We start from the raw sequence: 25,795 nt of genomic DNA, 5'->3' as shown, positions 1-25,795 counted from the left end.
GCCCCCCTACAGTTATTTCATGTACTGCTTGCTTTTTAGTCACAACCAATAAAGATTTTTTTTCTATGCTTGTTTCTAGTGGCAATCTTTTTTTTTTAAAGGCCTCAAGAAACTGTTTAAGGTGATGTCATGTTATTTCAATGCACCAAACAGAGTTAAGCAATGTTTTTGCTGACATTGCCACACCAGTGTCAATCTATTCTGATCAAAGCACAACCACATCATCCTGATGAGGCAGCTGACCTGAGTTTGACTGATTTTGTTCCTGAATTTTGTAATAACTAGTAATGCAAACAAAAAAAAGTTGAAGACACAGCACAACCTCCAGTTGAATGGACTAAAGGAAAATACATTTTTATTCTGAATCCTTTTTTTTTTTTTTTCCTTGCAGGGTCACAAGACAGCATCCCATCAGTCTATCAATGAGCTAACATGTAGACAAATAATTATTTACACACATACACACCTGCAGGCTATTTAGCCAGCGGACAGTTTGAAACATCAGCCACAAATATAAAAGACAAGGACAAATATAATAAAAGAAAAAAGGATTAGACCAACAAAGATTAACAACATTGACTCATTATATCATTTTATGGTCCAAGAGGACTGATATTATTGGATCTTGTACACTTATTACTACTTATCAGTGTTTCTTCAGTTACGTTTTATTCCGTAGACTCTTTTAAAGAGCTCATTTGACCTACATTTGACCTTTAATTTTTGACTCCTGTATATAATATTGGTTAAACTCACTTCTTTCTGCTTGTGTAATGATAATAGTGATAAACACGTGTTCGGCCTCATTTTGAGCCAAGGCAAAGTATGAAAACACTTGGAAAAGATACATGAAAACTGGCCCGCGTTTATGAAACAAATTTGTTTTAATATGTACATGTAAAACTTGGAAATGTTTTGATAGAAGAACAGTACATAAAACAATATTTTCAAATGTAAAAAAAAAAAAGATGAGATGGATCAAGATTTAAAAAGTTTGACTATTTACAAAGCAATGGACAGTGTCTCTGCCACCATTTGAATGGCCCTGAGAGGGTCCACGATGTCTTTGAGTTTGTCCTTCCTGAGAACCCAATCCGGTGCAAATCTGAAACACACACAAAAAAAAACGGGATGTTAATCACCACTGCGAACACACGCTGTATGTAAATCTCTCTCAGACACGGTATCTAACACATATTATACAAATACATACTTCGGCACGGGACGGGATTTACGAGGTGTCGCTTGAACGTAGAAACTCCCGTTGATCGACGCGTTCATCTTCTGTTTGATAACGGTTCTTTCCGCGTCCATCTTGTGTTTGCGAGCAGTGAGGCGGTAAATGCTGCGTATCCTATCCAAGACCTTGGGTAGCTTCATAACCTCCTAAAAAAATAAAAGGAAGGAAAAAAAAAAGTTTGCTTTACATTTTTAAAAACTAAAACTTTCCTGTAAAATATGGATTTGATATTGGCATTTTAATTATCTAAAATTATTGGAGAGATATATTTCTGTATAAGTAGAAGTCTGTATGTTGTGGTAGCTACGGACCACAGCTCGGTGTTTGTCTTGCAAGAGGAGAGCCAGGAGGAAGCAAGCCTTGGTGAAGATGCTGCCGCCCTTTTCTGCCACTTTATCCCCTGCCTTCTCCCGGTATCTCTGCAGCAGGTCCAGCAGTGTCTCCACGGAGTTTTCCACTGAATACACGGCCTCAATGGTCTTGTGGTACTAAGGGAGAGAAAACGAGTGAGTGGAGGAGAGAGAAAAGCAAAAACATGGGATTAAAAAAAAAAATTAGACAAAGCACAGGGAAAAACATTTGAGACATAATTAAAGTATGCAAAGGAGAAAGAAAGCTTGTGGAGATGCGGGAAGCATGACTTGTGATTTTCAGTCATGCTAGTGACATGGCTCTAGGGGTGGCGATGTCTGTCACTTGGTTGGTCCGCCACTTTGGTCCAGATTGAATTATCTCAACCACCATCTGATGTTTTTCCATGAAAAAGTCCTCAGAAGATGAATCCTAGAGACTATGGTGGTTCTTTCTCAAAATTTCAATGTTTTCAATACTATTGATTATGACCAAATATCTGCTGAACTAATTACATTTCCATCAGCCTCAGCTGTTATTTCTGTTTTGTGCTTTTATTTGCCATTTTTCCCATTCTTGACAAAACAATTTCTATCGTTTTTCATGAGAACAACCGACTGCAACGCTACAATTGTCTGAACAACTATAAACACATTAGATTTTCAACGTGGTCAGACAACACGTCATATGAACCAGTTCTGATTGACCATTAACTGACCCTTAGTCTTAGTCTCTGACACAGAATGTCGAGGTCATAAATCCTTTGATTGCTGGTTATTTTATTTTACTTTCAACAGCAAACAAAAGAAAAAAAACCCCTGGATGTAAAAGCTGAAGCTACAGCCAACATGCTCTTTCCACAGTGAACCTGATTATTTGATTATTTTGCAAGTCAAGTCGAGCAAAGTCCACAAAGCAATGTGAAAAATCAATAAAAAAACAAACAGTGATGAAATGACGGAATGCCCAAATCCATGCAACGGGACTAGGGAATTCCGACATTGGAGAAAACGAGAACAAAAAAGCAAAAAAAAACTACATCTCCCATCACTTCAGTTGTTATTAGAGAACCAGACTCATCTTACAGTCTGATCTCCTCTCATTCTGCTTCACTGCTCTCCAGTTTCACCTCTCATTGCGTGATTTCATTACAATACGCTTTGACAACTGCAAGGCTCTGTTTAAACCAATGTAATCTGCTGGGATTATGCTATTTATATAACATGCTAGTATTCCTTTTCTTATTTTCTCCTTTTTTCACCTCCAATTCCTATAAAATCTTTCCAATGAATTAAATTTCACAAAAAAGTCTGCAACAAAAAACTGTTTGAACTTTTATCAGGAAAAGCACCTGATGGTGGTGATGCAGTATCAGGTCCCTGAAGTTTTGTTTTAAATCAGCAAAGTGTGCTACAACTTTGCAATTTTAACCATAATGCTGGGCAAATGGATGGGAATCTTTTATATACTGAAACCAAGCAGAAATTATCAAGTTTAACACTCATTTACGCAAATAAGAATATAAACTAAACTTTCAACTTTTATAGACTTGGTATTGTCTAGAACACACAAGCCTGTAACACCCAAAAGTGTCTGATGATAAAGAACATTTACCTTCACATTTATTATATCCAAGGTACTGATTCGTTGTGAAATTAACTTTGCAGAAGATGCATGATAGATACTTTATAAATCCAGTTATCTTCCACTTTGTAATTTGATAATATAAATGATGTGCTACTAAGCATGCACAAACCTTAAACAATATACAGTGGGATGCCACTGTATTTGCAAATGAAGACATTTCAAAACGATTGAATAACTTTCAGAAATATTCAGTTTTTCCTCATTTAATTCTTAAAGTTTGCTTTCCTCATTTTTGTCTTCCTATGAATGAAAATGCAGACTCTGCAGAATGTTCCTGCATTGTCCACAGTGACGGACGCTAAACCGTGGGAAGAGGAACCACTAAACTAAAAACACAGACACAAGAGGATGTTGGCCTTAAGTCTGAAATTCGTTTTGCAGAAGAGAAACTGAGTCTGAATGTCAATAAGATGATATAAAAAGGAAATGAAAGTTTGAAGGGAAGTGAGATGAGCTGTTGATGAAACACTCTGAACTTCTGTGTTTCCTCGGCTAAATTAACTGTTGGTAACTTCTTACTCAGCAGAATTATCACTACTATTTCTGCAGTATGAGCTAACAAGCAGTAAACTTTGGTAATAGCACTTATATTTTGTTGGTTAATAATTTTCAAATATGTTTTTACATCAAACATAACGATTAATAGAACATCGATGCCATTCACAGTGCATTGAATATGAACCTACTGCCAGGAGGCGATTAGCTTAGCTTAGCTCAACTTAGCATGAAGACTGGAGGCAGGAGGAAACAGCTGGTCTGGCTCTGTCCAAAATACACCTACCAGCATCTCTAAAGCTCACTATTTAACATTATTTATATATATATATATATATATATATATATATATATCTCTTTTGTTTCCTACAACAACTCCAGTTAAAAACCACACATTAAAAAGGAAGTCATTGTGTCCAGCCAAGAAATAGCTTATCATTTTTACACTTAGTTTTCTGTACTGATGAAAGAAACACTAGCAGAGATGAAGTTTATTAATTGGTGAGCTTTATAGGTGCTGTTAGGTATATTTTGTTACCTTTGGACAAAGTCAGGCCAGCCAATCCTAGTTTCCGGTCTTTATGCTAAGCTAAGCTAAGCAGCTGCTGAGTGATATCAATCTGTTTAATCCACTCTCAGCCGGAAAGCCCTAAAAAGTCTTACAATTACATTAATGAATAAACCAAAAATATATGATAGTAAATAAATGATTGTACTGCCTGCATTCACTGTGTGCTCATTCACACTTTCTTTATTAAAGCTAGATGCCACATGAAGGAAGACTGTTAAAACAACTTAACCTGTAAGAAAAGGACAGATAACTTCCTGCCTTCAATTGAGAAGTGTAATGTTTCTGTTAAAGGAAAACCCTTTTATAGAGTCAACTAATCACTATATTTTACATTAATACTATGTTTTACACTGTGAGAATTAGTGGTGCAACGGATCGTGGTTGATCCGTGATCCGTATGGATCGCCCCCCACGGTTCGGCACGCATGTGAACTGCGGATTAGTTGCAAAATTCAAAGTAAACAAACTGCTGTAAGTACAAATCATGGACAGATAGCGTGTCACTAACAGGGATTTTGAAGCGTAACGACCAAACCAGCAGCTAACGGGTCGGTAGTGACATCTGCAGGTATGTTTACCTGCTGTTCAATGTGCTGTAGCTGAGCAGCTAATTAGCTACATAGCTGCTAACTGACGTTATCGGTGCACTTTTCCCTGCTGAATGTTCGTTTGGTGGCTCGTTCAACAAAGTAAGCTGCAGGACAAGACGTGTGTTCATGTTTATAAGTCATCATTAAGTTTTGATGATGTTGATGACACAGGCTGTTTCATTCACTACCATGTTTAAAAGGAGGGAGGTATCATGCTTCATATTGCAATTTCATTTAACAATTGAGCACTGAATATTTTATAAATTTTAAGATTTTATTTAACCATTGGACATCTTGAATGATGTTTTCATTCAAGACCATGGGCAAAAGTTCCATGCTTTTTTTGTTGATCCGAAAAATGATCCGATCTGTGACTTAAATCCGTGATACGATCCGACCCCTGGTGAGAATGAGTACCTGATTGCTTTGTATGGCAACGACACATAAAACAGACCAGTTGTAGGGTGTCCAGGTACCTTGGAGAGGTTGAGGAGGATCTGAATGGAGTAGGTGATGACATCCATGCAGGGGACGCTCCTGTTGCAGCAGCGGATGAGTGTGAAGATGACTTCGGTGGCTCCGCTCTCTACCAGCCGCTCACAGCACTCTGGGGACAACCTGGTGGCGGTCTCTGTTCATGTAGACACATAATAGCACACACACATATACAAACACAAAAAGAGGGTCTTTTGTTAGAATCGGGGACACGCTGCAGTACTAAAAAAAAAGCTGAGGATGTCACATCACAAACATAATTAGAATCAAGTATATTAAACCAAAAATACATTTTTGTCTATGAAGCACATACACTTAATTGGATTTGACATTGAACATTTGATTTTGGGAACACATGTTCATCATCTTGTTGTGGAAGGAAATCAGCAGACTTATTTTGTCGAGGTCAAACTATTACCACATAACCAAAAACAGAAGAGAAACTTCTTCTTCCCTCACTTCCTATATTTTATACTGAACTTTAAGGATGATGTCAGAATAACAGTGTGTAGAGTTGATGGTCTGCACAGACACTAATATGTAAAGCTACATTTCAGTCTGGTGTACCCAGACTGAAATTATAAAAATCAATGAAATGTTTTAAATAATTCCAACAGCATAACAGACCAAATCCCTAAACATCATACAGTACAAAATTATGCTAATTGTCCTAAATTAGCACAAACCAAGTTTCATTCTAATCTTTGATGTCCATATTCTGGCTTTAGTTAGCCTAGCAGATGTGCAGAAATGTAGTTAACATCTGTAAAACTCAACTGGTTGGACGGTTAATGAGCAATGCAAGTGAAAATACTGCTTAGTAGTCATATCACAACACTTGCTTACTGATGGCAAAACTGTGCGTGGGGGGAAGAGAACAAACACTCTTCTGTCCTTCATCAATAAGGTTGTGAATACAATCAAGGCCAAAGTTACACAGAGGCTAAAAGAAAACTGGTTGTAGTGGGAATTCATCACTGAACGGTGAGGCCTTACCCAGGTTTTTTAGGGCCTCTAGAATGTAGGAGAAGTGTTTGTATCGGAGGAGGTAGTCCAGGGCAGACGAAGTCTTGTTGCACAGTTTGTCCTCCTCTCGGGCGCCGGCGGAGACTTTACGCAAGTTGTGTCTCAACTTTACCATCTTGGGATTGTCAGTCAGCTGGCGGGAGCGGTGACCTCTCCACAAAGCCTGGAGGGAGAGAGAGAAAATGAGAGATAATTAATTAGTTCTAATTAGCTGATAATCAAAAGAGAATAGGATGTTGAAAATCTTTGCCAAGGGGGAGAACTGGTCTATCAATCTTGACCTTGGACTTTTAACTGACATCCATTCAAACCAAATATTTTGCTGCTATAAATTATGACAATAACAGTAATCAACATTAACAGCAGAATTAAAGTAGTTATACGCCAATATCATCATATGTTATGTGCTCTGGCTTCCCTAAAACAACTCGGCAAAGAGTCTTACTGCCCTCATGTGCTCATATGTCCTAGTTTGAAGGTTATAAAAACAGTTTATTGAATATTGAACTACAACTTTTGTTAAAACAATATACAACAGCAAACTACTGGATAAAATATTTTTGTGAGGCCAAATGAAGATCAAGAAGTCTCCTTCGATCAGCGCTCTACCTAATCAATATCAGAGATTAAGAAGTTCATCTGTGATGCTAAAAACCAAGTTCACACCACTGACTGTAATACCTGAGCTTTGACAATGCCCCGCTGAACCCTCTTTTGGCGCCTGAGGAGGAGGAATCTCCGGGCAGCCTGCTGGATGACGGACGCAGCCTTGTGGCGACGAGCTAACCAGCGCTTGACCGCTCTCTGGGCTATAAGCACCTTCTTCCTGTCCTCCAGGTAGCGTCTCCTCTGCAGCCTCACTCGCACCCAACGCTATCCGAAGGAGAAAAACACCATACTTTATACTTTATTCAAATTCATCAGACTACTTAACTTCACTGACAATTTTTGCATTCAGGGCTCTTTGCTACCGTACCTGTATGGTGATGACAGAATGGATCTGTCTTTTAGCAGACTCCAAGGCCCAGTGGGCTCTCAGAGCTCTTTGGATCTTTACGGCACTGAGATGGTGGAAGACTGCAGCAGTGAAACGAAGTCTCCTCGCTGTTTTGGCTGCCTCAAGCACCTGAAACATAATACAATAATCACTTTTTTTTGCATATTTCATCCCACTTAGTACAAGGTAGATTCAAATGAATGAACACTCCTAAACACAAATTTGACAAGAACAAATGTAATGATCATTGTAATGGATTACCTACATCTAGTAATATTCAACTTTCTGATATATTGAATGAAGTTTTTAAAATAAAGAATGCTTTTATTATCTTAATAAATGTACTGCATGCTCTAGTGAACTATGAACTTAACATAAAGCTCATTACCTGTCGTCTAGCAATCCAGTCTCTGCAGTGAGACTGAAGCGTGATGGCGGCCTGTTTTATTCGGGTGTAGTTGTTCCTCTCCGCCCTGCCAAGCTGTACAGCTCGGACCCTGCGCTGTAGCTTCACAGCTGCCTCTCTCTTCCTCTGGTAGATACGTCTTTGGACTGAGCATCTCCAGTATGACTGGATCGAAACAGCAGCTTGACATTGTCGACTAATGTCTCTCCTGACACACCAGCCTCTAAAAGCAGCCTGAAGGACAACTGTGGATCGTTTCATTTTCAGGAACCTGTTTCTTTCGTGTCTCTGAAGCATACAGGCCCGATAGTATCTTTGGATGATGATGGCAGACAGACGCATAGCCTGGAATTTAACTACCTCTCTGTGCTTTCTGAATACACACTGGATCACGGTGGCAGCCTGACACCGACGAGCCGTCTCCTTTCTGACCTGCCGGCCTCTGTATGCTGCCTGAAGGATGATGGCTGCACTGCGCATTTCCAAGTATTGTGTCTTTTGTGCTTTGGCTGCTACAGTTGCCCGGTACCTCCTCTGAATGGTGAGTACGGAGGATTTCAAGGTCAGATACTGCTTGCGCTCACAGTGGGCTCTGAAAGCTCTCTGGATAACACCGGCAGCCTGATGCTTTTGTTTGACTGACTGTCTGAATTTCATTCCACGGAAGGCAGCTTGTAGGTTAATGACAGCCTTTCGGACCTCTTGATAGTTTTTAATCTCAAGGTTTCTCTGTCTTTGAGCTCTGAACCTCTGCTGTAAGACACAGGCTGCCCAGCGTTGTCTCCTGAAGGCTAACTGCTGCTTATGCCTCTTGAAGTTTGCTTGAATGACAGTAGCTGCTCTTTGCATTTTGGCGATATTGCTTCGTACACTGTGACCTCTGAAAGCTGCCTGAAGAATGATGGCAGAATGTTTCACTTTAAGGAAGTGTTCTCTTTCCCGTCTCTGAAGCATACAGACCCGATAGTATCTCTGGATGATGATGGCAGACAAGCGCATGGCGTGGAGTTTGACTTCCTCTCTGTGCTTTCTGAATACAAACTGGATCACAGTGGCGGCCTGATGCCAACGAGCAATCTCCTTTCTGACCTGCCGGCCTCTGTATGCTGCCTGAAGGATGATGGCTGCGCTGCGCATTTTTTGGTATTGTTGCATTTGTTCATTTGCTGCCACAGTGGCCCGATACCGCCGCTGAATGGTGAGGACGGAGGATTTTATGGTAAGATACTGCTTGCGTTCGCAGAGCGTCCTGAAAGCTCTCTGGATAACACTGGCAGCATGGTGATATTGTTTGATTATTTGTCTGGATTTCATTCCACGATATGCAGCCTGTAACACCATGGCAGCTTTTCTGTGCTGTTGATAATGTTTTATTTCAAGGTTTCTCAGTCTCTGAGCTCTGAACCTCTGCTGTAAGACACAGGCTGCCCAGCGTTGTCTCCTGAAGGCTAACTGCTGCTTATGCCTCTTGAAGTTTGCTTGAATGACAGTAGCTGCTCTTTGCATCGTGACAATGTTGTTTCGCACGCAATGACCTCTGAAAGCTGCCTGAAGAACAATAACAGAGTGTCTGACTTTTAGGAAATGTTGCCTTTCCTGTCTCTGAAGCATACAGGCCCGATAGTATCTCTGGATGATGATGGCAGACAAGCGCATGGCGTGGAATTTGACTTCCTCTCTGTGCTTTCTGAATACAGACTGGATCACAGTGGCAGCCTGATGCCAACGAGCAATCTCCTTTCTGACCTGCCGGCCTCTGTATGCTGCCTGAAGGATGATGGCTGCGCTGCGCATTTTTTGGTATTGTTGCATTTGTTCCTTTGCTGCCACAGTGGCCCGATACCACCGCTGAATGGTGAGGATGGAGGATTTTATGTTAAGATACTGCTTGCGTTTACAGAGTGTCCTGAAAGCTCTCTGGATAACACTGGCGGCACGGTGACTTTGTTTGATGTTCTGCCTTGATTTCATTCCACGATATGCAGCCTGTAACACGATGGCAGCTTTTCTGCGCCGTTGATAATCTTTTATTTCAAGGTTTCTCTGTCTCTGAGCCCTGAACCTCTGCTGTAAGACACAGGCTGCCCAGCGTTGTCTCCTGAAGGCCGACTGCTGCTTATGCCTCTTGAAGTTTGCTTGAATGACAGTAGCTGCTCTTTGCATCTTAGCAAGGTTCCTTCGCACACGGTGACCTTTTAAAGCTGCCTGAAGAACAATAACAGAATGTCTGACTTTTAGGAAGTATTGCCTTTCCTGTCTCTGAAGTATACAGGCCCGATAGTATCTCTGGATGATGATGGCAGACAAGCGCATGGCCTGGAATTTGACTTCCTCTCTGTGCTTTCTGAATACAGACTGGATAACTGTTGCAGCCTGATGGTGACGAGCAACATCTTTCCTGACCTGCTGCCCTCTATATACAGCCTGCAGGATAACGGCTGCACGCCGCGTACGCAAGTATCGTTTTCTTTGCTCCTTTGCTGCTACAGTGGCCCGATACCACCGCTGAATGGTGAGGACGGAGGATTTTAAGGAAAGATAAAGCTTGCGCTCACGGTGGGCTCTGTAAGCTCTCTGTATAACACTGGCAGCCTGATGCCTTTGTTTGATGATATATCTGGATTTCATTCCACGGAAAGCAGCTTGTAAGACAACAGCAGCGTCTCTCTTGGCTGTCAGAGCTAGCATCTCCTCTCTCATTTTCTTGTTGGCTCTGTAACGTGCTTGCAATACATTGGCAGCCCAGTGGAGCTTCTTGTAGGAAGTTCTCTGCCGGTACTTCCGGAAGTGAGACTGAATTGTTACGGCGGCTTTGTGTTTGATGCGCATCTGCTTTCTGACTTCATATCCTCTGTAGGCTGCCTGCAGACAAACGACTGCCCTGCGCTTTGACAGATAGTCCAGACGGTCTTTTCTCAGCAGGGTCACTGTTCTGTACCGCTGCTGACAAACCAAAGCGGCCGCCTTGACGGCTAGGAATCGATTTCTATCTCGGATGGTGAGAAACCTTCTCTGAATCACCGTCGCAGCTCGGTGCATCTCTGCGACCTCCATCCTGGCCCTGTGGCCACGATACGCTGCCTGGATGACTACAGCCGCAGATTTCATAGCTCTGTACCTCTGCATCTGTTGATCCCTGAGCATCTTGGCCCTGTAGCGTTCTTGAATAATGATAGCAGCACACTTGGTGGCAAGGTAAGCCATACGCATTCTGTGCATCCTGAACTGAGCTTGGATCGTTCTGGCAGCGTTGTGCCTCTTTTTTAGGTCTTCCCTTACTCTAAATCCTCGGTAAATTGCTTGTATTTTTATAGCAGTCTCCTTTAGCTCTCTGTACTCATGTTGCTGTGCCCTGCAGAGCTGAAGAGCTCTGTACCGACTCTGGATGATAATCGCTGCACTTTGAAGTAAGAAATATCGTTTCCTGCTTAAAAACATCCTAACTGAAGACTGGATGACAGTCGCTGCTCGGTGCTTTTTCTTCAGCTCTGTTCTAACTCTCATGCCTCTAAATCCAGCTTGGAGAGTGACACAGGCTGCCCTCTTCTGCAGATATGATTTCCTCATCTCTTTTCCAGCCACATAAGCTCTGTAGTGACGCTGTACGAGTACAGCCGCTGCCTTCTTTGACGTGTACTCTGCTCGCGCCTTGTGTCGACGGTAGCAGGCCTGTATCAGCGTCGCACACCGGTGGTGTTTTTCTATCCTCTTCCTGTCAGCTCGCCCTCTCCAGTTAGCTTGTATAGTGAGTGCAGCATTCCTGAGAGCATCATACTCCTTCTTTGCCTTATGAGCCAAAAGTGTGGCTCTATACTTTTGCTGTATCGCAGTGGCAGCTTTTCTTAAGACGAGGTAGCGCCTATGGGCAGCGTACTTCCTAAAAGTAGCCTGGATCACTGTCGCTGCCTTGTGCTGTTTTTTCAGCAACTCTCGAGCCACTTTCCCACGATACGCTGCCTGTACGGTTACGGCGGCACATCTCATCCTCACAAACATTTGCCTTTCGATGTCTCTTTTAACAGAGGCCCTGAACCAGCGCTGGATTACGACTGAGGCACATTTCATCTTTGCCACCTGTTTCCTGACAGTATGTCCTCTGAAGGCACTCTGAATGACGATAGCGGAGTGGTGCTGTAGCTTCGACATCTGAAAGTAGCGCCTCTGGGCATAACCTCTGTATTGGGCTTGAATGAGCATGGTGCTTCTCTTGACCTTTCTGTATTGATGGAGACACCTCTGCATTCTGTACCAAGACTGAATCCTTACAGCAGCACCGGTTTTTTCTGCCTTTTTTTCTTCATACCATTTCCTAAACACCGTTTGTATCACTTTTGCGGCGCGGTTTTCTCTTTCGGTTCTCTGAGTTTTCCATCTTCTGAATCCTCTCTGTATTTTCACCGCCGCACTTCTGAGGGAGTGATAACGCTCCCGCTCTCTTCTCGCAAGAGCCCGTGCTCGTGAGTATTTCTGAATGACTGTCGCCGCCCGGTGGATTCTTCCGTAATCGGAGGCCGCTCTCCTCATTCGCCATTGTGCTTGGACAACAATAGCGTAGTATCTGAGGCGCTGGTAAGCCCTAATGGTTGAAAACATTCTCCACTGAGCCTGCATGGACAAGATAAGAACCAGCTATTGAAAAAAAAACAATTTCACAAGCCAGCTTTATTAAGCAGCAAGTATCCTTGCTGTAAAAACAAACAAAAAAAAAGGTAACACTGAGAAATGTTGTCAATGTGTTGTTGGCTCCTTTCTAACTGGGATCACTACAGTAAGACAAACTAATGAGATCAACAAGTAAAAACCATCAACACATGAGAATACTGAGAAGTGATCTTACCTTTTTACACCTACTATGACATCTGTTTTTATATTCAATCAATTCTAGATACCTAGTCAATAAATCACTTTCTTAACAGCCTTTTTGCATCCACACATAAGTAACACACATACACCTACCTGGATGACAGTTGCCGCTTCATCCTGCAGAGCCCGGATCTGAGCCTCTTTTACTAGCCTCAGTCTTTTGCGAGAGGCGTGACCCCTCCAGAGCGACTGGATGATAACGGCGGCTCGGTTCTGCTTCTTAGCTCTGCGCCTCTGGAGGAAACTCCGCACAACTAGCTGGATTTTCAAAGCAGCCGCGTTTCTCTCCTGTGTCCAAACAAAAAAAAAAAATATCAAGAAAAGTTATAAATGCAATAGGTACGTTAATTCCCTTCTATGCCAGGCTTTCAACAAATTATTAAGGTTACTAAGTTTTTTAGTAACCTTTTCTAAAATTCCATCATATTAAACCAATGTGAAAATTTGTGCAAAAACAATAATCAAATGAGAAGATTCCGCTTCTATTTTAATAAAAATGAGACAGATTCATTTTCAGGTTTATGCTCCTAATTGACCTTTTTAATGACTTAAATAAATTACAATGACTAACGACTGTATCACACAAATAAAACACAGCTCAGCTTACTAAAGTTCAGTTGTAATGAGGTCATTAAATACAAGAAAATGACAACACAAACCATGTAAAGCATTAATTTATGGGTTTAGGGTCTTTTTATTCAAATATTTTATTTAGTTCAATATAACAGCGCAGAGTGACAGAACTTATTTAAAATTACATGTCCACATGGAAACAAGAGTGCAACTATGACCTTTACTTTTTATTGTAACAGGAACATGGTCTGCAAACAACAAAACAAAAAAAAAACACAATTAAAAATAGAAAATAAAGCATGGATTTTAGAGTCGCTGTACACTGTAACACTGAATCTGCTGCTCAATGTCCACCGCACACAAAATAAATAAAATAGATCTATTAAATTAAACTAAAAATCACTTTGCAGTTGTACCGAAACATGGAACCAACCTTGTAGAGCTGCAGGTCTTTCTTCAGTCTGTATTTCCTCCAGGCTCCTTGTATGACCCGAGCTGCTCTGGTTTCGTTACGCAGGTCCAGAAGACGAGTGCACAGGAAGGACAGGTAAGACATCACAACCTGAGGAGGAAAAAAAAAAACATGGTTGAAGTATTTGATTCCATCTTGAAACCCTTTTTTTTTTTTTTTTTTTTTTTAGACATCTTTGGGGGAGGTTTGTACATATTTTTTGAGTCACTGTGGATGTTAATTTTTTTTTCTCCATTTATTAAGTGGAATTATTACATTGGGAGAGAAAGATTTTACATAAATTTGACTACACCTGGTCTAAAAATTGAATTTTTAATTAATACCAGTTGATGCTGCGCTGTGAAGACATGATTTGCTTTAAGATAAAATCTTAGAATTTGCCTGTATGTAAAGCCCGGTTCAGACCAAAGATTCACAGCCGGCTGATGGTGTCGCTTGCGACTCAGCTCGTCAAGTCACCGGCGGCTGGTTTTAGAACGTAAGGCACGTCACCTGTTTCAGCAGCCAATCAGCTTGTAGCGAAGTCAGCTGGTCAAGTCAGCAAACTGTCAGCCGATTGAAATGGCACTCTCTCATTTTTCGCCATGTTTTCACCGTTTCATCAATACTAGAAATATAGCAAGTTACTCACCTGCTACAGTATCACTACCCTCATTCATATATTAAAAAGGCGCTACAAATTATATCCAACTACAAAAGCCTGAAAAGCCGTCAGTTAGAACAGAAGTAAAGAGCGTTGCTGCTATGGAGACGATACACCGTCTCATCTAGTCGCATAGGTTTAAACTGGCAAGTAGTTGCAAGTTTCAACTTGGCTCATTGTGAATCTTTGAAAGAATTGCTGATCATACATTAGATAGGAAATTGCATTAGAAGACCATCTCTCAAAAAAATGATCCAGAGTGAGGAGACATGGGTCATTTAACTTCAAGGTTGCACCAATCTGTAACTTTAGACAGTTCGATCCATACTCGTTGCTCCACTGATAAATTATAGAACAACGATTTTGACTCAGAATATTCAGCATCTTTCTACAGATGCATGTTGCTGCAGAGGGTCAAGAACACCTGTCCGGTCTCACCTTCTCATTGGGGATGGTGTTGGACATGTCCTCGGGGTTGATCATGGCAGGAACCCCGCCCAGGAAAGCCACGGCAGTGTTCACCAGTCTGAAGTTGTTTTTCTCATTTTCCAGGAGCTCTTTAAATTCCACCGAGGGAGAAACCGGGCCTGTTCATAAAAAGAGCAAATATTAGAAGTCAGTCTCTCCGGTGTCTTTATAACTGGTGTCTTGTTAAAAAAACAGTCAATTCAAGATGTTTCTTGGCAAACATAAAAGTTTAACTGCATACATTTAACTTCTGAGCCATGACACACAGCCATTCACTTTTTTTCTTAACTTAAGTCACTATAATTAAGAATAATAATGGACTTTTTGCCTGGGAAAAGGGCAAAGTTATGCTGTGGTGCGATACATTTTGCATTTGAGTTGAACCTTTGGCTCTGAGGTGAAATTCTTTGACTTTTCTGTGACTTTCCAAAGCTATGGCAGTGTACTTCCATGACTCTCTTCCTTCCTCATTAATGTTTGTCTCCAATAAACAGTCTAAGTTGGTCAACAGGTGGGTTTTCTGTGTATAAAACCGTCAAAAAAACACACTAACTAATATAATGACTGTATAAAACATGGACAATGATGTTTATTTCTGTAGAGTGTCAGAATTTGTAGCTTTTTCCCTGAATACCTCAGAGGTCTTATCAAATTCCCAGTCTTCCCCACTCTAATACACCATAAAACCCATGAACTGTGTCAGCTCCGATGTATAAAAACCCACTTGTGCATCCAAACAGTCAAACGCACTGAAGACGCAGCTGAAACGTACCGTTCAGGCCCGTCGGCGAGGAATCGAAGGAGTTGTCGGAGTCGCTGGCCGAGCAGTCGAGCTCCAGGCGACCCCTTGACGAGCACTCGACGGTCTGAGTGGTGCTGTGACTGACGGCCTCCTCTGGCAGGAGACTGGGATGGTAGTGGTGGATTAAGTAGCAGAGGACGCGGCCATCCGAGAACGTCACGGTGAAGTTCTCCACCTGCACAGACAGACAGTGATTTAGGGTTATGCAAATTTATTGTGCCATTTATAAATAGAGGTCAAATGTTACAATTCATCTTGTTAAGATTTTACAGTGAATAGATCAGAGAAGAAATATCTCATATCTGCTCTTAGTGGTAACTGACCAATCACAGACTTATGAAAAGGGTGGTGTTTAATATGAGGGAGGAGGTAGTAGGAATTTAACGACTAAAAAAGGTTTCCAACTCAGAGATAATTCCTTCCGACTGCTCCGTCTGATAAGACATGAACGTGGGCTACTTTTAAAAAAGACACTGTCTGCAAAGCGAATCGAGAGGGAACAGGCAGACAGGTAGACAGACGGCAAGAAAAATGTCTTAATCTGCACTGACATTCAAAGTTATTTCAACCTTATAACCCCATATACAGTAGATACTACACCAGCGTCCGTACAGAGGCCCTGCTAACCTGCACAGCATCCTCTATGTCACATCCAAAACTTTACTGTTATTCTAACTATCAATATGATGTTAGACCCATGTTGTTTTTAAAGGTTTGAAATCTCCCAAGCTGTGAACAACCACATCCAGCTGCTGTAATTGTAATGTCGCTGCTTCTAGCCTGCGTTGTTCACTCGCATATTTCGGATCAGATCCCGGCTCAAACATGTACGGACGTATTTGAGAAGTTGGCGTTTTGAGTACACACCGAAGTGAAGAAGTGAAATCCTACTACAATAGTTTGTTTCAAGGTTTATTCACGTAGCATGCTGAGCAGCCGGAAGTCAGCTGTGTGCATCATGTAAAGCTGCTCTAGTGGAGTCCCACAATAAAAACATAGAGCTAGAAATGAGCATAATAGGTCCTCTTTAATGTAGAGTTGAGTTTTTGGCCACCTTGCGACTTTAAGTTCAACATTCTCTCTCTGTGGAGCATCGTTGTTGGTATCTGCCAACTCCTGAGGGAAACATCTGTCTCTTTAGCTGCTAAAGACGCCATTATGTTCATCAGCTATACGCTAACTAGCACAACCAGCAGCTGCTTCCTGTTGCTGAAAACAACACCGATGAGAGCAGTGAACCAAGAGAATTAACTGAAAGACACTAAAATGCAGCAGAGTTGGGTTATAATTATCACTATTATTATTGTAGTGGGTTTGTCCCTTTAATGTGATCCAATATTAATACAAAATATTGATTATATCTGATTTAAAGATGTTAAGGCAAGTTAACTGGGCCTCATACAGACTCTGGTGCAGTTTCTTTACAGGCTATTTAAAACCAGCCGCTTTGGTAGAAACTCGTAGGAATGTTTTCAGGAGAAGCAGAGAGGACTGTGAGGACAGAGAGCAGCAGCTACAACACAATAACTGTTCAATAATGCATCACATGACAAACTGAGGTTCAAAGCAACACTGCTTCCAGCCTTAGAAGAAGAAAAAAATGCAACTTCAACTTCAAACATGACAGGATGTTTTTTTTTTTTTTTGGCCAGCTCACCTTGAGATTATAGAAGTCACACACAGCACGGACCCAGTTCATGAGCAGGGTGATCTTAGTGCTGCTGTTCTCGTACGGCGCCCTGGTCTTTACAGGACTGGGCTGAAGCCCCCGATCGGCCCTCAGGAACGCCAGCCTGCGTTTGGTCCGCAGGGTTCTCTTCAGGAAGCCGATTTCCTCCCTCAGCTGATCCTCGTCCAAAATCACCTCCACCTTAACGGAGAATTTGATAAATGTGTATAAAGTTTTTTAAATATTTCAAACGGTTGGACTGTTGTGAACGACAAATGAAAACAAAAGTCAGATACACACGTGAAAAGCGAAAATGATTTTCCACAGGAGGCTCAATGTCTTCTCTCTGTGTCCGTCCACAATGTCTCTGGAATCGATGACGGAGCCTGAAAACGAGGATACAATGCTTAAATATCTTAAGAGTGTTTAAGTTATTTATCAATTTGCTACTTTTCTGTTTTATATAATACTGAAAATTGACTGAAAATGATGATGAATGCTGCAGGGAGTTAAACAAGAAATTACAGGAACTGACAAAACAAAAAAAATCCAATCTCATTTTGTGGAGAGCGGAACGTTCTTCTCCCCGTTTTTGCTTTTTTTGCTCGGCAGAGAAATCGTAACTACCGTGTTCATCCTTGAGGTCGACCCCTTTGCTTTTGAGCACTTTCAAAGCGATGTCGACGTTGTGGACTTTCTGCAGGCGGCTGATGGCCGGCAGACGGAGCTTCTCTGACAAACTCCACTCCTGGACGAGGAGCTCCATCACACGCCTATAAGACAAAAAAAAAACAATTATTTTACACTGATGATCTGTAAGAATCTTTGGACACTTTGGTGTGCCGTGTTTACTGCTTTATCACTCCACTCTGCAGGGATTAGCTGTTAATCAACATGGCAGCTTCCATGTTGGATCAATGGACTCTGGCGGCTTAAGATAATCATTATCTAGACTCATTACAGACAACTAGACAGGTCTTGATCAGGAGCTTTTACTCTTTGAAATCCTGTGAAATGTTTTTGATTTTATATTTAAGGAAACAAGTTTGTAAAAAAGAAAAATATATATTTTACCTTTTGATACAGAATAGTAGCATCATGTCAATATATTTATCTGAAAATATCCTATAATATTGAATTCCTCCATGTTTCTGGGTGGACAAACTCTGTTGGTGTCTCAGCTTTGATTGTAATGAAGCCGTTCCGTATCGATCATTAAACTTATTAGTTTTCTCTGTGCATGCAGATACTTCCCTGCCTCCCTCTGAAGTAGAGCTGCAACAATTAGTCAATCGATCGGCAACTATTTTGATCATTGAATAATTTATTTTGTAATTTTTAAGCAAAAATGCCAAAAATTCAGCATTTGCAGCTATTTGAATGAGTGTCATGCATGACGGTGACCTGAATATCTTTAGATTTTAGACTGTTGTTCAGACAAAATAAGAACATTTGAAGATGTTGCCTTGAGCTTTAAGAAATTACATGACAAAACGATTCATCAAGAGAATAATCTGAGGATTAATCAACAATGAAAACAATCGTTAGTTGCAACCCTAGTTTGAAACTATGTTTATGTCACAATGTAAATATATATAATCGTGATACAATAGATTTTCTGGTAATTCAGTTGAATTCAACTGAATGCAGATGAAATATCCAGATTGCTAGTCCAGTGAAATACCTAAATAAATAATAAATAATGATGCAAATATCCTGTACAACTAAATCTGCCATGAAGCACCTGTGCATGCAGACGACCAATTTAGTATAAACACTGATTTACAGTATGTCTGACCCTTAACTCTGCCCTTTTCCTGACGAGTTCACCGTGTCATCCTCGCTTTAATCGCTGCTCATCCTCCTACAGAGCTGTGGAAAGACCCATGAAGAAGAAGACTAGTCTAAAATAAATTCTAATCACAGGAGAAGATGTACTTTAATACATTTTTCAACCTGTAGTCCTGTGCATTAAAAGAAATACACACAAAAATCTACTGCATGAGGATGAACTTTGATCAGAGTGCAATAACACACAACAGCAGGGCAGTTGGACAGACCGTCAGTCAGTGAGAAGGAGGCCAAGAGAGGAAATCCCCCATCTGAAAGTGCCCCGAATCCCTCCCAGCTGCATGGATACAGCCGTGCAGATGAGCCTGACCTCTACGGAAAGCGAATATCCCCGACTCGGATCAGAGCATCACATTAAAATCTGTTACATCTCACTCACACTAGACGAATCCCGCATTTCAAGTCAACCGCCAAATTCTTCACGGCGAAGTTGAACTCGTCCAGGGGCTTCTGAACGTGAGAGACGGGTAACCCGAGGTAACCGAGGTGCCGGGGGAGGATCCCCTCCCCGCTCAGGAAGTCCCTGGAGAAGGCCAGGAGCAGGTCTTTACTCGTCTGTCAAAAAAAAAAAAATAGACAGCATGTCAGAGATTGATGCAACCTAAAAAGATCTAATGGGAGAAAACATTGTGGTGTGATATAGATTAAAATTCAGAAAACATGAGGACAGTCCACTTTCCTCTCAGATACAACATACATACTTGTGTTTTTCTCCTAGTTTAGGCTGTGTTACCACCTTTATTGCCAAAAAAAGGCAAAATTATTACAATCAAACACAAAAAAGGATATTAACCTGAAACAAGAAAGCCATGTGTAGCAGGTCACGGCCATATTGTACTAACAGAGGTACCGCACAGTCATCTATACAAGTTAAAAGTGTGCGACTCTCCTGATGCATCATTACACTCCGCCAGACTGAATGATCAGATTCGCCTTCTGTTCTGTTCTGCTTTCAGCTTCAGTTGACGCGGAGCAGACGAGCCCTGATGGAAAGCGCGTCTCTTTTATATCTTAATTGTTAAATGACAACCAGACCTCAGGCAGTGAAAAAAAATAAATAAATAAATTAACAGTGCACAGACGTTTCTACAGCAGTGTAGGTAAAGTGTGTCGTCCTTTTTCCAAGTTTAAGCTTTATCTGACATGGTTTGTACCTTTAGTCTTTAATGAGATGGTGATTAAATGTTTGTTTTTTTTTAATGGATTTAATGTCTGTTGTTGACAACAATGACGACGGCGACAGAGGACTCGGCCTACCTTGAACTCTGCGTCCATGCAGAACAGACAGGGGTCGTGCTCAATCAGTCGAGACTCTTTGGCCTTGTCTAAGAAACACACCAGCAGCAGCAGCTTCTTCAGAGTAAAGCGGGACAGCGCCTCCTCGTGGCCTAACCGGGAGAGACATGTTAACACAGGTTCCAACCCCCCAAGCTCTGCACATAAAACATCCATCAGTGCAGCATTTTCCATGACTGAAAATGCACACAGTGGCATATAACAGCATAACTTAAGAATACCTAAGAAAAGCACATATGTCTCCTTCTTTGTGTATCATCGTATAATGTTTATAAGTATTTATACGCTTTTTGATACCTAACTTGTCTCTTAAGTCTGACTCTGACAGTACAGACGACCCAATGACACTTGAACTGATAAAATTACCGTCTTTGTAAAGGTGAGGCACTTTGGAGTGTCTGAACTCAGCGGCGATGTCTGGGTTCCACAGCAGCCGCTGGAGGACGAACATAGCCAGACCGAAGGCGTCGCCGTTGCTCTCCAGCGAGATCAACTCCCCGTAGATCGTCTGAGAACGGAGCGTCGTCGGTTAAGACACTAGCAACATTATTTAGACAGATAAGCAAGAGGTAAAGCGTGTATAGGGATACCTCAAGCCCGATCCGTAGCCACAGCGGATTGTATGAAAGAAGCCAGTTGAGGACTTTTTGGCGTTCACCTGAAAGACGATAAAAAACACAAGGAAATGTTACTTGTAGCTTATTTATGGGATTGATAGAGATTTCAGAACATACAAAAACACAGAAATTTTAAAACTTTTACCTATGTCCTTCCAAAGATGGCGGTCTTTTCGGATGAGCAGCCTCTTGGCTTCCACTTCGATTTCCAGCCTCTGAATGGCCTTGACCATGGCCTCGGAGGTGAACAGCTGGCAGGCGGAACGACGGAGGCGGTTTAGCTTCCGTCGGGCCGTGTAGGTGCTGAAAGACATCTCCTCTTTGGTCGGCGCTTTGGGCACGTTGAACTTGTCACCTCCCATGGCGAGGGACACGGCATTCACTAAACAAACAAACAAAAAAAAAAGAAGGCACAAGTTTAGTTTTACAGGTTTATGAAGTCCCCTGTAAACACGAGGGTTTAGATAAATAAAGATTCCACTGGAATAATTACTGGGTTTAAGTTGTGAACTGTGAGAGCGTGATCATTTTTTACATTTTATTAAAACAAAGACTACAAAACTCTCTGAATGTCTGACCAGATGTTACCTTTCGTGACTTCAGTGTTGACTTTAAAGTCATCTGGAGTGAGGACGTAGTTGATCCACCATGTGAATCCTCTCTCCTGCTTCTCAATCCATCTCTCGTCATAGAACATGTTCTTGGCGGCAAACGGCATCGGGTGTCTTGGTATGGCTGGAAGAGAGAAAGGCAGTTGCAGGAAACAAAATGGTAAACAAAAAAAGAAGGCTTACGACACACTACGACAGCACTCTCCGTCGTGTTGATGAAATACCTGTGTGCGCAGGCTTAATGAAGCTCAGCTTTGACTGCGCTACAGCGACGACTTTTGCCATCTTCACAGATGGTATGCCGACTGACTTCAGAGACTGGGCGCCTATAAAAACAACAGAAAAATGTTGGTAACATAATTACTTGTTAGTTCCACTGTAAAAACGCCTGATGACCTGCCGTCTGGCTTTTGGTAAGAGCTGAATCACTGACTGCTGGCTGACACGCCTACACTTCAAGACTAGCAGCAGATTCTTAATTGAGAGATATTCTATGTTTAGATTTTTGATGAATTTACATGATCTTTTACCTCGTGAGGTGAGTTTGGAGCTTGGCTGCTTTGCCTGAGCAGCGACTGCAGACCTCGCAGTCTTTAAAGATGATGATGTCACTGAGCGCACTGAGCCTGGGGAAAAAAAAACAAACAAACAAAAAAACAATTTAGTTTAATACAGGTGGTCCAGAAACAAGGAAAAAAAAACATACATACAATATTGAAACTAAAAGTCAAGAATGTTATTAATGAGGAAACTGTGCAACAATTTCCATTATCCAATATCCAACAGGCCAATCTGAAAACTATCAGTTAAGACATACATATTAAGAAAACAAGTATTTACAGGTATCTAAATATAGTAATATTGGCACTAATCTGAACTTGACACAAGCCTAAACGGGCTAAAGACTAATTAATCAAATTTAAATTTAAATTAAATATTAAAATGCCATGAATATTCCTGTTTTCCATGGACTGAACTTTTAAAATGCTCTATACTCAAAAACTTTGTGTTGTGAAGCTGCAAAGCAGCACAATAATAGAGTAATAGAGAAAACTTAATGCCAATACTTTTTTGAAATTTCATAACAAAGTGCTACAGTTTTTTACTCAAACGTTATATCAAATCAGGTCATCTGATATTATAGATAGATCAGATTTAAAGAGAATGATAAAATGACCATTAGCATAGCTTATAGAGAGGCAAATGATTTGATTAGTGTGCTGTTTTTATCATCATTTAACTTGAATTAAGTACATAAACAGTTTGTATGTCTGTCCACTGCAGGAAGGTTGATGCTTAAACGCTTATTGTCACAAAAAAATCAACTTCCCATCTGCCCACCTGCTGCTCTCGGCTGCTGCCTCTGTGATGTACTCCTCCTCTCTTGCGCTGATCTGGTTTGCTCACTTTTAACAGCTACCACTCTGGTTCTTTTAACTCGCTCGGTTTTCCCACCGTCCTCGATCTTCCCGTCACTTTTCAAATACTCTTCGCTCTTTCTCTTCTTGCTCTTCGCCGCCACGTGAATGGGGAACGAGTCCTGAACAGACGGAGGTGCCGATATGAGCTGGGGCGGGATAGCTGTTGGGGAAGATAGGCTCGAGGGCGACGGAGAGGTCACTGTAAACGTGATGGGAGCGAGGACTGCAGGAGGAGGGGAAGCCACTGAGAAACTGAAGCGAGAAGGAGCCATTGATGGAGGGGAGGTGACAGGGAAGGTGATGGGAGCAGGCGAACAATCGACCCTCGCCTTCGGGCTGGAGGAGATAAACTCCCGGGCTTGAACCTTGTCGTCACACTGTGAGCTGTCTTCCTCAGAGTTTTGCCATCTGTTGGTTCCTGTGTCCGGGTCTATAACAGGAAGGCATGGAGTGCCTGGTCCAGACTCGTACTGACTGCTGCCGTCAGACACATCAAGTGTTTTCTCTAAGAGCCTTCGCCTTGACTTCTTTATTTTCCTTCCACTTGAGCTGTTTTCCTCTACTGGTGCTTTGCTCTTGGTCACTGTGGCAGAAGTAAAAGATGTCTTTTTGACTCTTTCCATAGCCTTATCAGACTCTGCCTCTGAAACAACCACCTCACTCACAACAACCTTTTTGCTGACAAAGAAAGTAAGTCTTGGCTCATTGGACTCAGACACCTCTGGGGTGTCAGGTAACACTTTGAGGACATTTATGTCTGGTTCGCAGCCGTGACTCCCACTTTTAGATTCCAGTGAATCTGAAAAGTCACAACTGGAATTAATGTCTCGAGGACTGGTGTTAATATGGCTCAGATCAGAGTCAATGAGGGCCAGTGCATCTTTCAAAGATAAAACTGGACTACTAGGTAACAGACTGTCCGTATCAGCATCAGACTTTACAGGAACTGGGCTTTCAACTGACTGAATACGAGGCATGAGCTTCTTAAACCTCTCTGGTGTCCCGATAGGTGACAACGTCCTGTTAAGCATTTTGGCAAGATCTTTGTTTTCAGGTTTTCCTGCCAAAGCATCTGGGCTAGCAGACAACAGACCGGGATCCGTCACCTTTGTGGTGGGGACGAGTACAACGAGAGGAGAGTTCTTCTGAGCGTGGTGGATATTCTCCTGGTCGGACAACGTCAGAGACCGTTGCCTGTGAATGAGATTTAAAGCCTTTTGCTCCTCTGATTTCCGAGGGTGATTGTCGGTGGGACTTTGTTTGGAGAGGGACCTCTCTCTGACAGCTTTGCCCTCGTTCAGTGAGGTAAGCGGGCTGCGGGGTCTGTCGCTTTTGTACAGAGGCTTTCGGGACACTTGGAAGGTTTTATTGGCTGCCATCTTCAGGGCAGGCTCTGCTTTCTTTCTCCTGGGCACACCTACTTTTTCACCCTCCCTTTTGTTTTTGATTGAGTCCCATAAGCTCTTCTGAAACACAAGAAAATATTTCCATAAGCAGCAGTATAACTTTGACATCAGCGCAAGGCAAAACAGGTCGTTTAAGTTACCTGATATGTTTTTCTACAACTTAGATTGTTTTTCTGTATTTTTTCTACAGCCACAAAGCAATGACATAAAAAAAACAGTTATGTATAAAGCTAAATACCAATCAGTCGAAGCCTGACTCAAAAAAAATGACTTCTTCATCTACAGTATTTGAATACAACTGTAGCTGCTGATCGTCTCTGTGTACCAGCTGAATGAAGACATTTACCTTTTTCTTTTTGGGTGCTTCTGCTCTCCCGAGCAAAACAGCCTGGTGCTTGAGGACCCCATTAGCATTGAAGATGATGAGCTCTCTAATGCCACCCTCTTCTGTTGGAGTCCAGGTTACTGTCAGGTTGAATGACCCCTCAGGCTGCAAACACACAGCACGAGGCAAAATATAAACCAAATGCAAAGTCTTACAAGGGATGCAATGAGGACAAAACAAAATTCACCAAAGGTTTATGGGACCATAAATTTATCCAGTATGGAAATATTAGGATTATAGCACATCACTGATGCTTCTGAGGGTGGCAGCAGCATGCTTCATCCTGCTGCAGCTGCTGCACGGCTGTTTAGGTTCAGTCATTTATAACGAACACTGTAAATTTGGTTCACTCTTTTCTATGAATTACATGAATAGTGTCCCGTGGTTGGAGAGGTGTTATCTACAAACAACCTACCTGAATTGTGAACGTGTTGTAGTCCACAGAAAAGCCTTTACCAGATGGGATCTTTTCAACAGTAACCTCCGCTTCTGCGTCCTCTGTGGGGTTTTCAATCCGCAGAACAGCCGCCTTTGAGGTGCCCAACTTCACTGTTCCAAATGTTAGAAAAGGAGCCTTTGAAAACTGGATCAAACTCAAAACAGGAATATCATTTTCCTTGTTTGCGACGTCCTTTCTTGTCGGACTGAAGTCCAGAAATCCTCTCTGTGTTGAAGTTGCCGTTTCGGACATTTTAAATTAACTATTTAATGAAGCTAAATAGATAGCTACATGTTCCGTAGTTTGTTTTTTAAAACGCGATAGTAACTAACCGACCATAAGCACTACTGCTAACGTCAATGTTGACTGCTCGATAATAGTTAATACGCAACTAGCAAACGTTAAAACACGCTTCCTCCAACAACACACTGAAAGGAGATCTATCTAGTTTGAAATCCGGC

The 25,795-nt window shown here is 41.7% G+C and overlaps 1 protein-coding gene across 1 annotated transcript; it reads right to left on the bottom strand.

Moving 5' to 3' along the window:
* Positions 1 to 865: 865 nt before the first annotated feature.
* On the bottom strand, positions 866 to 25,795 carry aspm (assembly factor for spindle microtubules). Its single transcript, XM_067596164.1, has 26 exons — positions 25,311 to 25,795; positions 24,857 to 25,000; positions 23,025 to 24,570; positions 22,214 to 22,309; positions 21,908 to 22,009; positions 21,661 to 21,807; positions 21,218 to 21,454; positions 21,046 to 21,113; positions 20,822 to 20,963; positions 20,417 to 20,547; positions 19,539 to 19,714; positions 17,936 to 18,081; positions 17,609 to 17,694; positions 17,297 to 17,509; positions 15,610 to 15,814; positions 14,808 to 14,956; positions 13,688 to 13,816; positions 12,775 to 12,969; positions 7,801 to 12,423; positions 7,392 to 7,541; positions 7,097 to 7,288; positions 6,386 to 6,578; positions 5,371 to 5,525; positions 1,552 to 1,728; positions 1,214 to 1,386; positions 866 to 1,105 (listed from the first exon to the last, which is right to left on the bottom strand). The coding sequence occupies exons 1-26, from the start codon at positions 25,584 to 25,586 to the stop codon at positions 1,003 to 1,005; spliced, it is 9,954 nt and encodes a 3,317-aa protein (XP_067452265.1). The 5' UTR covers positions 25,587 to 25,795; the 3' UTR covers positions 866 to 1,002.

The sequence above is a fragment of the Thunnus thynnus genome, chromosome 8 (genome assembly GCF_963924715.1).
Source record: "Thunnus thynnus chromosome 8, fThuThy2.1, whole genome shotgun sequence".
Lineage (NCBI taxonomy): Eukaryota > Metazoa > Chordata > Actinopteri > Scombriformes > Scombridae > Thunnus > Thunnus thynnus.
The sequence above is the reverse complement of the archived record's forward strand: the minus strand, read 5'-3'. Positions and strand labels throughout refer to the sequence as shown.

Bases quoted from the DNA above. Each gene is read 5' to 3' on its own strand.
- aspm (XM_067596164.1), bottom strand. From the start codon at position 25,586: ATGTCCGAAACGGCAACTTCAACACAGAGAGGATTTCTGGACTTCAGT. The intron at 12,424-12,774 runs GTAGGTGTATGT...TTGTCCATGCAG, and splicing joins AAGCGGCAACTGTCATCCAG to GCTCAGTGGAGAATGTTTTC. The intron at 7,289-7,391 runs GTACGGTAGCAA...TCCTTCGGATAG, and splicing joins ATTCTGTCATCACCATACAG to CGTTGGGTGCGAGTGAGGCT.